General features: G+C 37.0%; 1 protein-coding gene across 12 annotated transcripts in view; it reads right to left on the reverse strand.

Moving 5' to 3' along the window:
• RBMS3 (RNA binding motif single stranded interacting protein 3) overlaps positions 1-17,354 on the reverse strand; it is a 640,734-nt gene that overhangs the window by 217,272 nt on the left and 406,108 nt on the right. For all 12 annotated transcript variants that reach the window (XM_087824903.1, XM_016198811.2, XM_016198812.2 and 9 more), the window contains one exon: positions 5,665-5,822. In XM_087824903.1, coding sequence (XP_087681029.1) covers positions 5,665-5,822 — 158 coding nt within the window. The remainder of the gene's footprint in view (positions 1-5,664; positions 5,823-17,354) is intronic.

The following is a 17,354-nucleotide window of genomic DNA, read 5'->3' on the forward strand; positions in this document are numbered from 1 at the left end:
CACCATAAACTTCTGTTTTTAGAGGTTTATGAGTTGGCTATAAAATGCTGCCTGGAGGGAGGTGGGTCTTACAGAATTGGTTTAAGTTACAAGAGAGTTAAAAACATAAAAAATGAAATAAAATGTCTGTAATTTCAGACACTATCTAGTGCTCCTGGAACTTTGCAAAGCCTGTAATTGCGCTGTCTGCGCACCCTCCTGGCATTAGGATCGGTGCTTTGAAGTTCAGTGTTTTAAATATAAAATGAAGATTCTACTACCTTTACTTTGAAGAGATGGTTATCAAAGAAGATTACTGTACAGCTTTAGGGTAAGATAATAATGTGGGGCTTGCTTTCTAGTCAAAACAATTCGAGGATCTCCTACACACAAATCAAGGACCACATCTGGTGTTTACTAGTGACCAATGGTAATATTGAAGATGAAGCCTGATGAAAAAATGATTCAGGTTTCATGAGCTGAGGTAGTCATAAATTCAAGAGATATGTACAATTTACTAGCACAATTATACGCTGGCTGTTCTCCCAACTCAATAAGCATGTTCTTTTAATAATGTCGGTGGCACCGTAAACTTTAGAGGAAGAAATAATTTGTGAACCAAGAGTAGTTGGGCTGATGCTACTCTAGATTTCTCTACTATCTCAAAACTGTTTTTTGGGTTTTTTTGAGACATGCTATCTCCCTGCATATTGTTATAGTAAAAAACAAACAAAAAACTTAAAGTGATTTCATTGGTTCATTATCGAAAAGTTAGTGGGGATCAGTTATGTATCAGATTCCATTCTAGGTCCTAGAAAAGCTATAAAGAAATATAAGGCCCGGTCTCTACCCTTGAGGAGTAGGAAGAGAGAGAGCTTCATGGTGAGTCCACGCTGAGAAAGTAGGACAATGTGAAAGGGGCATCAAAAAGAATCAATGCCATCTGGAAGAATTCATATGAATGAGACCCAGCAATCTGAGTTTTTACAGACCCTCCAGATGATTCTGAGAACCTAATGCCCTTAGGTTCTCAAATTTTAGACAGCGTCAGAGACACCTGAACTGCTTTTTAAAACACACTGCTGCACCCCACCTACCCCCCACTCATTACTGATTCAGTAGGTCTGATGTGAGGCTCAAACATTTGCATTTCTACACTTTCCCAGGCGGTGCTGCTGTCTGAGAAACTATACTTTGAGAACCACTGTCCCAAGGCCTCCATTGCATACATGTAATCCATTAACTTATCTCACTAGCTATGTACTATCCTTGGAAGAATTCAGAAAAAATAGTGAGTCAAAACATCTCTGTTTTGTGGTTTGGAAGGTGAGCTCCTGATAAGAAAGGCTGAGTGGGAAAAAGATGGTATTGGTAAAAGCAGGAAGCTTGTGCAAGATTAATTTGCAAATGATTGAGTTAGTTAAAGCAGCAGCCACAATTGTTTGAGAAAATGCAGAGTAACTCCTAAAGTATGAGGAAGTAGGATTTGGGGCAGATCTTTTTACATACACAATAGCCAAAATTATTTTCTCACTCCATCAAATTGGTAAATCATGTTAGACTCTGCTCCTTGGAATTTCAGGTCTGAGCTAAGGGGAATGAAATACTTATTTTGTGTCAGTTTCCTGGCTTCTTACAGGAGAGGCAAATCCAGATTTTCTTTTGATTCTTAGTTAGGCATAAGAAATCACTGGTTTGATCTGAACCTAAGATTTCCTTTACAATCCACATCCCACTTTCAAAAACTGGAAAATGCATGCCTTAGAGTACAGAGACCTAAATTTCAATATTAGAATGTGAAAGATAATTCATATTCAAAGCTCAAAGTTTTAAAAACCATTGCTTGGAGTTTAGTCATTCAGAAACTTCATAGAAAGGTAATTATTCAATCCACAATTCACCCATCCATCCAACAATAAAAAAGAAAATTTGACTTAAGCAAATGTACAATCCAGTGGGTGAAGACAGAAATTAAACAGTGAATTCATTACCATTGTGATAAATTTTATTTAAGAAAAACACACAACTTTGACAAGAGCTATATAACGAGAGAATCTAACTTTGTCTGTAGGCTAGAGTTGGAAGTCAGTGAAGGTTTCTTTGAAGAAAAGACATTTTATTCTACATCTGAGGGAAGAGTAGGCAGAAACCAGAAGGAGAGTCATATAAACAGTGGAGAAGGGCAGCTTATGTCTAGGGCAGGAGGCAGGAAGGCAGGCTAGCGAGATGAGCATGTCAGAGATAATGATGCCGGGGATAATGATGTCTGAGGTCTGGAAATCCAGTTACTCAGGCCATACGGAAAGGAAGTCCACGGGCCTCTGAGATGATCAGATTTGCATTTTTAAAGAATCTCTCATGGCATCTATATGCAAAATGCACTGAAGGACTGAGGGGCTGCATTCAGAGCAGACAGAAAATAATAATTTAAAATTCCCATCCGTAGTCAGGTCTTAAAAAAGAAAAAAAAAAGTTTTATGGGTTTTACTGTTTCATGACAGCACATACTGTGATTATAGTTTCACCCTTATAATGGGCATTACTTGGTTCTGCACTTAAGGAAAATATTCTTTATTTTAAGCAAGCTCAGCATGTACAGAGGATACAGATGAGAGAAATGAACAGCCCAATCTTTATGTTCTGAGCAAAGTTGTGTCCCCTGCTGAAATTCACATGATGAAGTCCTAACCCATGCTATCTCAGGAAGTGACTGTATTTTGAGATAGGGCCTTTAAAGAGGTCATTAAATTAACATGACGTCAGATGGGTGGGTCCTAATCCAATGTCCATTTAAGAAGAGGAGATTAGGACTCAAACAAAAGGGAAAGCCAAGTGAAAACACCAGGAGAAGGCCACCTACAAGGCGAGGAGAGGAAACCAAACCTGCAGACATCATGATCTTGGATATCCAGCCTCTAGAATAGTGAGAAAATACATTTCTGCTGTCTAAGTCACCCAGTCTGTTGTATTTTTTATGACAGCCCTAATAAACTAATATACTCGATACAAAAAATCTTTTGTTAAAAAAAATCACCGTAGATTTCATTAGAAAATGTGTTCTGTTGATTTGAAAGATGTTCATTTCTCAGCAGGAGTACAAAATGAAGGAGAAACTAATTTGTTAAAGAGAGTTTTTTGGGGTGTGAGAGGTTGGGGAAGAACCAAAGGAATGTGCATGCTGTGTGAAGGATAACAGTGATTACAGTGAATTCCCACACCAGTCAGACTTCCAACTACAGGTTGTTCTCTATCCAAGAATGACTACATTAGCCAATTTCAGACACCCAGGTGGTGTGATTAGCTCTGCCTTGACCATGAAAATAGACAGTTAACAGTGGTCTGAAAACTTAAATGCTTCATGCATACATTCAAGTCAGGGAGACTTTCTTCATTTCACCCATTCCTCTTCAAAATCATCAAATATGTATCTTGTACATATCTACTGGTCTACTATGTGTAGAACATTGTGGGGGCTATAAAGAATTTAAAGACGTGGTCCATGACCTCTCGGAAGTCAAGTTAGAAATCAGCTAACATTTACATTACAATTTGCTATCTTTCTCCTTTTTTTAAAGTTTATTGTTGATAGTATTACAGATGTCCCCCATTTTCCTCTCTTTTGCCATGCTCCCATCCAGCCCCTGCCCCACCCTAGGCCTTCACCACACTATTTTCTGCATCCTTTGGCTATGCATATATGCATATATGTTCTTTGGTTAATCTCTTCCTGTCCCCATACCCCTACCTCTCTGAGATCTGTTAGTCTATTCCATGCATCCATGCCTCTGGACCTATTTTGTTCATCAGTTTATTGTGTTCATTAGATTCCATATGTACGTGAGATCATGTGATATTTGTCCATACTACCCAAAGCAATCTACAGATGCAATGCAATCCCTATTAAAATACCAATAGCATATTTCACAGATCTAGAATAAATATTCTAAAAGTTTATGTAGAACAAAAAAAGACTGAATAGCCTTAGCAATCTTAAGAAAGAAGAACAAAGTTGGAAGGATCACAATACCAGATATCAAACTATATTACAAAGCCATTGTAATCAAAACAGCCTGTTACTGGCACAAGAACAGGCATAGAGATCAATGGAACAGAACAGAGAACCCAGAAATCAACCCACAGCATTATGGTCAATTAATACTTGACAAAAGAGGCAAGAGCATACAATGGAGTAAAGGCAATCTCTTCAATAAGTGGTGCTGGGAAAATTGGCCAGGAACATGCAAAAAATGAAATTAGACCATCAACTTACAACATACACAAGAATAAACTCAAAAAGGGTAAAAGACTTAAAGGTAAGTTGCAAAATCATAAAAATCTTATAAGAAAACATAGAAAGTAAAATCTCAGACACCTCATGTAGCAGTATTTTCACTGATACATCTCCTAGGACAAGAGAAACAAAGAAAAAAATAAATAAACAAATGGGACTACATCAAACTAAAAAGCTTCTGCACAGCAAAAGAAACCATAAGCAAAATGAAAAGGGAACTCATTGTATGGGAGAACATATTTGCCAAACATACATCTGATAAGGGGTTAATTTCCAAAATATATAAAGAACTCATATAACTTAACTCTAGGAACAGACACCATCCAATTAAAAAATGGGCAAAGGACTTGAATAGACATTTCTCCAAAGAGGACATACAGATGGCCAAGGGACATATGAAAAAATGCTGAAACATCACTAATCATCAGAGAGCCGCAAATTAAAACTTCAATTTGCTATTTTTCAAAGTGGGCTAACCGGAGTTGATTTGGATGGTTTCCCAGGTGATGGCAGGGTTCATCATAGGTGAAGACACCTGTCTACACTGGACTGGCTTCCAGATGACACTAGCATCCACCCATTCATCCATGTGAAGTCATCTGGAGACATATACACACACCAAGCCATTGAGACACAGCTTTTACTTTTCTTGTTTGGTTGAGCAATTTCTTTTTCCCCGTAGTTTCTTTAGCTTTGTTTTTCATGAAGGCACAGCAGGTAGAACCATTTTAACTCTGTTCCTGGCTGAGACCCTCTTTTATAAACATTGCCTTAAAGTTAAAGTAAGAGCTAGTCTTCCCTTTCCAACAATGAAAAAAGTGCAATCTGCCTTTTTTTTTTTTTTTTTTTCCTGTTGTGTAAAACATCAAAAACACACAGCCAGGGCCTCTTAAATGCAAATGCCCCCTTGACCTCCTCTTACAGTTTTGTGTTCCTTGGGAATTCCCAACAACTCCTGTTTCTCTGTATCTTTCTTCTCTCTTCTGCTGACTGAGAAGTTCTATCACCTCATTCTTTGGAAATCAATGCAAAACCATCTGGATGCTTTGTTCACCACATGGGCTCTTTAGTTTTGGGGGACTGGGCATTTATTATTCCTAGCAGAAATTGGCAGCATCTGATTTTGTTGATCTACAGGCATAGAGAAGACTGGGAACTCAGTATGCATATCATCATGACTCCAGACATGTAAACATTCGATCTACATATTTTAGAAAGCACAATGTACTTACAATTACATTGGGATTCTTTGGCTTGAAGCAAAGACACATAGAATAAGTTTGATAAACTACTTCTAAAAAATTCTATTGCTTTGGGACCCAATACGAGAAAGAAATGGAATTAAAAGGAAACAAATGAGGAAAGATAGGCAATATACAAAGCAAGGGATTTACCTGGCAAAGCCAACGCCTCTGCTGACGCCGTTAGCATCTCTTAGTATTCTTGTGGAAATGACATGTCCAAAGGGTTTCAGCATATTCTCAAGTTCCTGCTCATCCATAGAGATGGGGAGATTTGAGATGTATAGATTTGTTGGGTCTTGCTCTTGTTGCTAAGGAAAGGAAAGAAACAAATGTAGTAAGTTCTAAATATTGAGATACCTACTGCATAAATGAATAAGCTTTTGATTAAACTGTAATCTAGACTCCACTTCAGCATGGTCTTGAAATTTCTTTCACTAAGGACACTGCTTCTTTTCACTGAATTTCCTTCTTGCCAGAATGTTTCTTTTAGAAACAATATCATCAATGAAAACCAACCTTTCTGTCCAGCCTTCCTTAGAAAAAACTAATGAACATTTATTGCAATTGAACTAAGGTAAATATGTATATTCTTTATTACCACCAACTACTACTTCTACCGTTACCACTCTAATTACCATCACCTCTACCTACTAATGTCACATTTACCGAGTGCTCATAACACTCTCGGCATTGCCTTAAACACTTCATATGCATTACTTCATTCAGTATTCTCAATAGATATGCTTGTTACTATTTTACACATGACAAAATTGATCCCTACCTTGTCCAAGTTACACAGCTTGTAAGTGTCAAAGCCAGGGCTGAAATCTGGGCATATCGCCAGAGTTCCTGAGCTTCACTCTTCTGCTATCCTGCCTTGCACCGGACCAATGGGAAAAAATATATGGTCCTAGAGCAGCATCATTAGCCTCAGCCTCAGCATCACTGCAGAACTTGCCAGAAATGCAAATTCCCAGGCCCCACCCAGAACTACTGAATCAGAAACCTGAGGGCGGGCCAAGTAAGCTGTGTTTTGAAAAGCCTTCCAGGTGATTCTGATGACTGCTCAAGTTTGAAAACTGCTGCCCAAGACAGTCCATGAATATGTATATGCAAATGAATTGTGATCCCTATCATATTTTAATCCAGCAGCAATAGTGCTTAAATAAGCTTGCTTAATGGAATGGGAAACCAAACGACAACTGTAGCATTATTTCTATGTGCATGAATGTTCTCTATTTCACGTAAATTAATATATCAAAAGAAAACACAGCCATTAACCTGACATAATTAATTATTAATATAAAAATATATTAGATGTTTCACTGAACCATTATATTTTATCCAAAACAACAACCTTAACTTCAAGAATAAGTGAGATAAAATTGGAAAAAAGAAACCCTGAAGTCTGTAGGAAATGGCATATATAACAGTAAAATACCTTTTGTAAAGACATGGTATCATGTATTGTAGAAAAGTTGACGTTTTAAGCACAATGAATAACCACAATAAGCAAGATTCCAAATATTATTTCAGGTCCAGATAACTTCATTATTTTTAAAATAGCTCTAAATATCCAGATAAGCCATAATATTTTTATTAAGCTTTAAGATGCATAAGATCTATTATTAGGTTCATTTTTTAAAACATAGTTTAGTTTTCAAACGTTTTTTATCACCACGGAAAACAGTAAAAATATACATATGATCAATCAAAAAAAGATAACACAGTTTTAGTATTTAGCATAGTGTAAATGTAGACAATGTACAACTGTAGCCCCCCCTCTCCACACACACACACACACATCACTAATAAGTGGTATGATCATGGAAAGAAAACAAAGATAATATTATCCTTTCCTAAATGATCATGGTTTTGTTGTTGTTGTTGTTTTCTGGGATGGTGAAAAAAGAAGTGGTGATTCAGATACATAATAACAAACCTTATGCACCTACAGCTTTCAAATTTCACTACCCATCATCTCATTTTAATCTTCCCACTGTTGCTCCAAAGGTAGCTAAGCAAATATCATCATATTCATGGGGTAATGAGGAAATAGACTCATGAAAGATTCATCATCGTGTCCAAGGACAATCAAATAATTAGTGATAGAATTATAATTAGATTTAGTGACCAAGTTTCCTATCTGTTACTCCGTGTACTTTCCCAAGCTTCATTCATTTGCATGTCATTTTAGAAAATTTTGCCAGCCATGTACTATTATGTTATTTACATAAAAGTTCTTTTTAAACTCAACATAGCATTGGGCATTAATAAATTTATTTCGAAACATAACTTTATGTTGGTATCATAACTAAAAAGCCAGTATCACTTGGCATAAATAGGTGACTGTAAAAATAGGGAACAAATGAGTGTTACTAAATCATGTCGGTGATGTTTGTTTGCAGAAGGCTTTGACCCTGGTGGTTGAAGTTCTCTTAGTTACGAACGAGATTTGTGATTAAAAGAGGTGTGAGAAGCACATGAGCAGCAGAGTCGTTTTCCTGAGAAAAATAAGATTTGAGAAAGAAGTAAGAAAAGAACAACTTTCTTATGATGTGATTTCTGGGTCCTACACATGTACATCAACTCAAGTTCCATGGGAGAGAGACACATGTCCCACAGCTTGGGAGTTCCTGGGTTAACCCAGAGCTACAACACGTGGCAATCCCATGAATGGACTGGAATTTGCCCAACATTTGCACTCCTGTGTCCTTGATCAAGCTAAATAATCATAAGCAACCAACCAGAGCTATACTGTACTGTACAGATCTTTTCATTTTCTGTAGGCAGCAGTGCACCAATTTTTCCTGATTAAAATCCATTTCTAAATTCTCCAAGTGTAGAATGCACTGCAGCTTCTCCAAATGGCATGCAATAAACACGCAGAGCTCAGTACATAAGGGATTGCCCAGTAAGCTGTGTTCTGAATCCAAATTCAAACAGCAAGGCCAACTCATTAATTTGTGTTTAGAGAGACAATAAAGCGTTGGGCAGTGACATTCCTTAAGTTGTATTCACAGAAAGAATATGATGTTGGACAGTGTTATTTATTAAGAAATTCAATCCTTTGAAATATAGTATTAGTCTTGAATATATTTGTTGACTTGAGAATAGACTTTAATTTCTGCATAGAATGAACTTTAATACATACACTCATATTTTTACTTTCAATTTTATTTATGCATCAGATGTATGTAAATGGATGCTGACATAAAAGATTCTTTGGCACTATGAACCAAACAGCACTTTCCTCTTAACTTTTCAGAAAAAATTCTCACACGATCATTGCAATCTTAAAGAACTTTTAAAAATATTTTTTAACTTAAATTTTTATGATCATTTAGCTCCAGAATGGACCTAAGGGGGCATTTTATCCAAACTGGTCATTACAGATAGAACAACACAGAAGCGAGAGGAGTGGGTATGACTAGCTCAAGGTTGCCTAGCTAATTAGTAACACATTTGCAATAGAACCCAGGTCCTTTTATACCTGGCCCAATGTTCTTACCAATTCATGGCACTGCCTTTGCTCTTAAAATCCAATGACTAGTAGACAGCATTTTGTGGTTCAAAGGAATATTAGTACAGACAAAAATAAATATCTCTGAAGTCCTTGTTTTAGTCACTTCTGCTCATTCATCAATTAGCTTTAGTTACAGAGCTAAGGGTATGGGGTAAAATCAAAACAATTCCTAGCTTTAGCCAGCATTTCATACAGTGTGACTTAATGAACACTCTGCAGCATATACTAGTTTATAAAAGTATATTACTACAATTCATACATCTATGATGTTTAATTGACACCATTAGTAATTCCCCCATTTTGGTCTTTTTCTACATATCTTCACCTGTATTGGAATTTCTTGACTTATTACTTAGTTTTGTCAAAAGATGGTGAGAATGTTAGAAAGCACCCTCTCCGTTGTTAATGGGACTAGAGACAAGTCACTTCACTAAAGAATATGAAATTTTTTTCCCCCGAATGACCACTTTTCTTGGATTTTCTTTTTGTGTATGTAAACTGCCAAAATAAGATTTATTAGCACTCATTTGCTCTTTAACACTTTAAAACAACTTCAGGTATTTCAAGGTAGCTAAGCAAATGGATACAAAATTGTTGCCCATATCTAGATCAAAGGTTATGCCTGGGCAGTGTTTTTTGGATATGTGTATGGTTATCACATATACATGGTTCTAAGAAAGGTAGTTAATAGATGATTTCAAAACAATCTGGTAACAGACATGCTTGACAAAACTAGGTTAACTATTCAGGAGGTGGTTAACGGCACTGGAGATTTTAGAGCAATGTTCTCACATTGCCTGGGGTGGACCCATTTTATTTCCAATCTGTCACAGATCAATATCTGTAAAATACAGTAAAAAAGTTAATAAAAAATAAAGTAAAATATCCTGAGGAAGTTTGAAACAACTCTAAAGCAAACATGTGACTATACTTTAAAAGCACATCAAGACTGGCTGGCATGGCTCAGTGGTTGAGCATAGACCAATGATCCAGGAGATCCCAGTTTGATTCCTGGTCAGGGCACGTGTCGCCTGCAGGCTCGATCCCCAGTAAGGGGCGTGCTGGAGGCAGCCAATCAGCGTCGACTCATTATTGATGTTTCTCTCTCTCTCTCTCTCTCTCCCCTCCTCTCTCTGAAATCAATAAAGACATATTTAAAAATAAATAAATAAATAAAAAATAAAAACACCTGAAGAGGGATATTCATATAGATTGAAGATAATAACATTATTATCTTACATAGGGTGAGTTTTATAGTATTCAATGTGTTTCAGGGTTATTTTATTTCATGTGACCCCTTATAATAACCCTGTGAAGTAGATAGGGTGAGAATTATTATTTCCATTTTACAAATGAGAGAGCTGGTTCTGATATTTTAAGAAGGTTACCAAGGTCACCTGGCTAGTAAATAAATGAATGATGAATGATATTTTTCTGACCCTTGATGTAGTATCCTTTCTACCACACTACACCAGCTCAAGATTGTCTATGGATATTGCTATTCATTGGAATCACTTGTAGAAAGAAAATTCAATAGGGAGACAAAGGAGCAATTGCTTTTTAATTAAACAGTCTATTTTAAATATCGTAGCAATTTAAAAATTATGAATAATAAAAATTAAATGTTTCCTCTCAGCCTGAAAACAGAAGCAGGGAGTCAGAGCCTATTATATCAACAAGCTGAAAAGCATCTGAAGTTTTAGAACTAGTGCAACACTAATTTTGCAAAATGATGTTTTCACCCTCTAGCAGTATTCTCAGCATGTCTGATGCATGGCTGTAGCAGTTACAGCACCTCTAGATGAGGCCTGGAAGAAGCCTGCCTGCCATTCTGCCATATTTGCTTCAGTATTATATGTGTGTGTGATAGTTAATTCTCTGTGCCTACTGGACTGGGCCACAGGGTGCCCAGAGAGCTGGTCAAACATCATTCTGGATGTATCTGTGAGGGTGCTTCTAGATAAACTTAACATTTGAATCATTAGACTGAGTAAAGCAGATTGCCCTTCCTAATGTGGGTGGGCCCCATCCAATCAGTTGAAGACCTGAATAGAAATAAGACTGATCCTCTCCTGAGTTAAGAAAGAATTCCTTCTGCCTGGTGGCCTCCAACCTGGACATTAGCTTGTTCCTGCCTTGGAACTCAAACAGGAACACTGAGCCTTCCCAGGTGTTTCAAGCCTGCTGGCCTTGTTCACACTGGAACTATGTCATTCGTTTTACTGGATCTCCAGTGTGCTCACTGCAGATCTTGGGACTTGGTAGCCTCCATAACTATGTGAGCAGATTCCATAGAATAAATACACACACACACACACAAACATAATATATATAATCTATGATGGTTCTATTTCTCTGGAGAACCCTAAGTAATACACTGTGTTAATTTTGTCAAATCTGTATTGCTATGAAAAAAAAAGACCCAGGCTCAGCTCTGACCTTCACACTGGGACTTCTGCATCCCCTCGACACACAGCCATGGCGATGACCAGGGAAAGAGAGGTGCACAGCCTTCCCCTAAGGTAGGTGCTCCAGAAGCATACATCCAAGGTAAAGCATTAAACAGCAAAGGAAAAAGTAAAGGGCTGCCAAGAAGCAGGATTTCATCCCCAAATGGTGCCTAATAAATGTGCTCTCTGCCGCGTTTGCTAAGCAGTGAAGGGCGCTGCCCTGTGTTTTCAAGTGCCTTCTCCTTCACTAAAAGAGGGGGTGGTTTCTATTCCCCTAGTTTCACATGGTGATAGAGTTAGGAGGCTGACTACCAGGTTTTCAATAAGAACCAATAGGAACGATTTTCTTAAAATAAACACCAATAAGAACAATTTCCTTAAGGAACACACATTTTAAAAGAAGCATTTAATTATTTCAAATTTTATGCAAGTACTGCATTGGAAATTAGAGTTCACATCCTTGGGTTCAATCGGAAGGTTTAATTCTGGATAATAAACTCAGCAGAGGCCTGCTTATGGAACCCTGCCGAGCACTCAGGAAAACCTGAACCACTGGTCATCTGTGCTGTTAAGGCTGGTGTCAGCTCTTACTTTTAGATCAATCGAGCAGCCTCAAGATGAGGTGAACAGTGAGTGACTGAATGAGCCTCTGGAGTCTTTGTGACTAAATTTGCATTACCTGTGGTCCTGGAACAGGTGGCCAGGTTGGATTCCTGGCTTTCCTTGACTTCTCCCTCCACATGCACCTCATGAACTCGAGCTCAGTATCACCAGCTACCAGCCCTGACGTGATGGTGTCCCCTGTGAGAAAATGCTAAATTAACATTTTACAATATTGAGATCTCTCTATAGTTTTATTGTAATATATTACTGTATCACAAATATGTCTGGTCTTGTACTCAGGGTCCCGACAGTCAAAAATGAGAACAGGAAACAAAACTATAGAGAACTACTCAATATTGTAAACAAATCTCACCACATTTTCTCAGAGTCTAATTCACTTCTCTGAAGGGGCTCTCCAGGAATATTTCTTTTATCAGCCTGCTGTGAACTCTGGGATGGAAATTTGTCACATGATTTGTTGATAATGACCATGATCCTCCTTCAAATAACTAGAATTATGAAAATGACATGAATATAACCATAACTTTATTATGTTTCCCTATTAAAATCTTCTGGAAGAATCACTGTAACACATATCAATATAGAACAGATAAAAACAATTTTTGTATTTTCTGTCTAGAATATGAACTTAGAACTTGCTGAGGCTCACATTCATATTTGGTATACACACAAACGTGTCACTGAGATGTCAAAGATATTAGGGACATAGCGTTCCACTTAAGGCTACCATTTTCATTGTATTCTATGTAAATGATACCCCGCGAGCGCAACACAAATGGTGACCCATGGAATTGTGCAATGGAGCTCATGTGGCAAACACTAGGACCCATGAAATTAGGGTAACCTGACAAAACACAGGACACGCCGTTAAATTTGAATTTCCTACAAAATACAAATAAGTTTTTTAGTATAAGTATGTCTCCAATACTGCATGGGACATATTTATACTAAATAAATATTACTATATAGGATTAACATTATTATCAAGTCACAGGTTATTTGTTGTTAGATAGGATTTATATCATTACCATGTTATGGTGCAATATTAACTTAATATTTATTTTAAGCTTGCTACTTTTAAGCACTATTTCATGCACTATGCTTTAAAGTTATTTAAATTCTTATGGTTTTATTCCTTAAAACAACTCTTGAGGTAGATACAATTAATGTCCTGATTTTACATGTTTGAGAAAGCTATGCAATTACCCAAGGGCATACATCTATTAAGAAATCCAACTAGAATTCAAGTTCCAATCTATTTGAATCAGAAGCTGAGATTTCAAAATAAGTGTAGTATATTTAATGACTGGCTTACAGCTTTTCCTGAGAGGTCAAGGTGAAGGAGCCTCCATCGAATGGATTCATACAGGTGTTCAATGTGTAAACCTACTTGTCAGCACGATTTACCTTCCTAACACTGCAAATCACTTAATCATACTGAGGGAAGGAGTTAGCAAGAGAAGGCCTGAAGTTCAGTCTTACTTACCAGGCTGGGGAAATAATAGAAATAGAAATAATAGAAAGTGAAAAACCACAGCTTTGTGTACAAAATGTTGCTCTTGCATTGCGGTTTTGAATGTACTTCTATTTCTAAGTTGTCCAATGTCAATTTCATAGGAAACTGGCCTGCACACTTCACATGTTATACAGGGAGAGGAAACCGCTCTATGTCAGCACCTAAAAACATTCAACTGTACATTTGAATCCTGTCTGTCTAAGTGAAGGATGGCATATCCTAGGTTTACTTAATCCTAGTCTTTTCAAAGAAAGCCAAAACAGGCTATCATACATGTGGTGGCTTTTATGATCCTTAATATCAGTTTGGAGAAAATGTGTGTGCGTGTGCACACGCGAGTGTATCTCATAATGAAAACCAATTTATCAATGCACGAACACAGGAGGCAGGTTGGGAGAGGAGCCTTAGTAGGTGCTACTGTCTTGTATCTATTTCTTATATAAACATTGTGACCCTGGCAGAGAAACAGCAAAGAGAAGGTACAACAGCAGGTTATAGGTGTTCAAATGAGATAAATGAAGTCACCTTTTAAAAGAGGAACTTCCATCACCACTGTCAGCGTTTATGGGGCACATATATTAATTGTAACTTTCCCAAAACTCATAAGTGGGAAAGAGATAAGTCTTAGTCTTCATGTGTCTCAACAGTGAGCTCAATGATTTTACCAAGACCACATAGAAGGTCAATGGAAAAGGAATGCATATATCTCAGTTTTCCCCTTGGGCTGTCTCTAGGAAACCTCAGTAGGCTAGCATACTTGAAAAACTGGAGGCGCTTAGGGTCACAACACTAATCTGAATCAAAGTCACTTGTTGATTTACATATCTTGAGTCCAGGCACTTTACTAAATGGATCATCCACTTACTTTTGACACCATTGCTATCGACCATTCATTTATTCACTCACTTAACATTTAATGTTCTAGCATGTCAGCCACTGAGCTAAATCCTGAGGATACAAACATGATAAGCCAATGATTCTTGCCTTCTGTAGACACTTGAGCCTAGTGGATAATTTACAACAAAATTTCAATAAGGAAGAACCATTTCTCCTTAGCCAACACATTAGTATAGTCAAGAACGTAGAAATCTACTTTGTAGATTCTCTTATATAGTCCATCACCTGAAATTCTATTTTCCTCAAAATGGTGATAAGACAACCTAAATTATTTCTAAATGGTGTCCTTAGCTACATAATAAATGTGAAAATTAATTCTTGAAATATAAAAACCCCTGAGATAAGTCTTAAGACAACCAAAAATTTTAGTTTGGGCTGAACTATTTATATATTTTAATGGTAACAAAAGTAATTTTATTCATAAACCTCCATAAAACATGGAGTGGGAATAATCTGTGAACAGACAGTAACATGGTGGTTCTGACATTAACCAGTTAGTTTTTTTACTTTAACTAGTTATTAACATTTCTCAACCCATTTCCTGAACTTTCAAGTGGACATAATAATACTAATAACCTCAGTGTTATTGTGAGAATTCCAAGATACAATAAACTAAGAATTTAGTAGAGTGACAGGTACACAGGAGAAGCTCAGTAATTCATTTCTATAATTATTATTATAGAAATAAATCTAAGGCATTCAAGGATCATCACTACATGTAAGTCATGTTTATAAAAAATAATTATTGTTATTTAGAATTTGTCCCATTGAGGCCCTCATAGGTGCAAACTTAGTAGATGGTCTATTAAGTCATGTGGAGGTGTACATATTGAACTGGTGATGAGTCCCTTAAAATGTGGCCACTGTGTCAGCAAGAGAATCTAGGAACACATCACGAAGGTAGGGGAAGAGGATACTGTTCCTATCATTCCTGAGCTAAAAAGATTAATGTTTTATTACTGGGCTCATTAATCAAAGCCATGTGACTTTTTTTTTTTTTTTAAAGGAGCAATTCCACTGCTCAAGTCAATTAGCCCAGCAAAGAAAGCTATTACACCAAAGAAGCTCCAACGTTATTCAGACTTCCCTGGGAGTATTTAGAGTATAAAATAAATGCTATTATTCAGAAGATACCGAATTGCTAAGCTTCTTAAATTCATACAATTGGGAACCCGCAGTACATTAAAATGCTGAAACTCATTAAGAGTCTTTCTTTTCCCCAGCTTTGGAGTCATTGGCATTCTCAGCACAGTGACGAACAATAAAACGTTCCCGGCTTCCAAGGAGAAAGTGACTTGCGCTCCTTCAGCTCCACTTCAATGAATCATTGAAGCACAACTGGCACCTACCCTTTGAGACAACGGCGCTTCTGCTGGATTACCCTAATACCTGAAAAGAGCTGCAGAATTAGCTAATATGCTACACTAAAGAGCAGAGAAAAGAGCAGCTGGTTTATATCCATCATTTATCTTCACCTCGTTAGAGCTCTATTCAAAACATTGGGGCATAAATATACAAAATGTTAGTAATGATTTTAACCCATAAAATAAAATAAGACTCTGTGAGTCTCTTCTTATATAAGTGAATAGCTAAATACATGAGAAACTCCTTAAGGTAGAATGCAAACTAATCAATGTAGAAGGAAGGCTGGAATTACAAATCACCAATCTGGCGATCATAATAGCAATAATGGGATAAGCAGTCACTGTAGTTGAGTAATGTATAGATCGGTGATTCTAAAACAGGGCAATTTTGTGCATCAAGAGACACCTGGCAATATATGGAAAACATTTTGTTTGTCACACTGTGGTGAGGAGGCTGCTACTGGCATCCCAGAACATACAGGAAAGCTGCCTATAAGGAGGAATATCTATGAAAGGAGGCATCGTCATGCCAAGGTTGAGATACCCTGGGATCAACCCTTTAAAGAAGAAGAAATAATATCTAGCATGTATCTATCACCGTATAATGTTATTATATACATTATATAGTTTATAGAAATATATATATGACTCCCAGTGTTGATTTGGTTATTTTTATTAAAGAGAACTTAAATATGTACAAACATTTAATTATGAGATATAAATGTCTCTGTTTATAGCTTCAATTGCAACTATTAAACCAAATACACTTGAAAATTGCATAAAAGCAAAGTTCCATAACCAATACAATTTAATTAAAACATTGATTTAATACCATGGATGATGTTGTTTTGCCAAATCTGAATTGCTACTTGCAGCGTGAATATGCTGCGGACGGCTGCTGCACCAAAGAGTTTTGAAATTCATAGGGTACATTCTTTTTGCCACATGACATCCTGATCCTCCCACAATTTTATCCATTTGGAAGGCCATGAAACCTTCATCTGAGATAGCGTGCCACGCTGACAGCTTTCATTTGGCTTAAAAGCGTCATTTACTGATTAGGTCTACTTCCTTCTTTCCTCGTTAGGCCCAGACAGGGACAATGGGTCTCCTTGGCACTACGTGATCATAGACATAAATACAGACACAGGCAGTGACATCAGCTAGTCAACCAGATGACCTCAAATATGCTCTCATAAATTTTGTAAGACTGTCATAGAATGGAAAGCCCCAATTTTATAAATTCTCATAGAGAACTCATGAATCCTTTAAAATTATTTTCACAGGCTCCAGCCATTAAAAGATGCCAATAGAATGAAAAAGTGCCAGGGATTTCCATGACCGGTCTGGTTTTAAATTCAGAAGCACTGACATATAAGTTATACATATGTTTATATATATGGAGATAGTATACATATGTATGTATGTATGTACACAAACACACACGCGTGCACACTCTATAG

This window comes from Miniopterus natalensis, chromosome 15, assembly GCF_054644295.1.
Source record: "Miniopterus natalensis isolate mMinNat1 chromosome 15, mMinNat1.hap1, whole genome shotgun sequence".
NCBI classification, from domain to species: Eukaryota; Metazoa; Chordata; class Mammalia; order Chiroptera; family Miniopteridae; genus Miniopterus; species Miniopterus natalensis.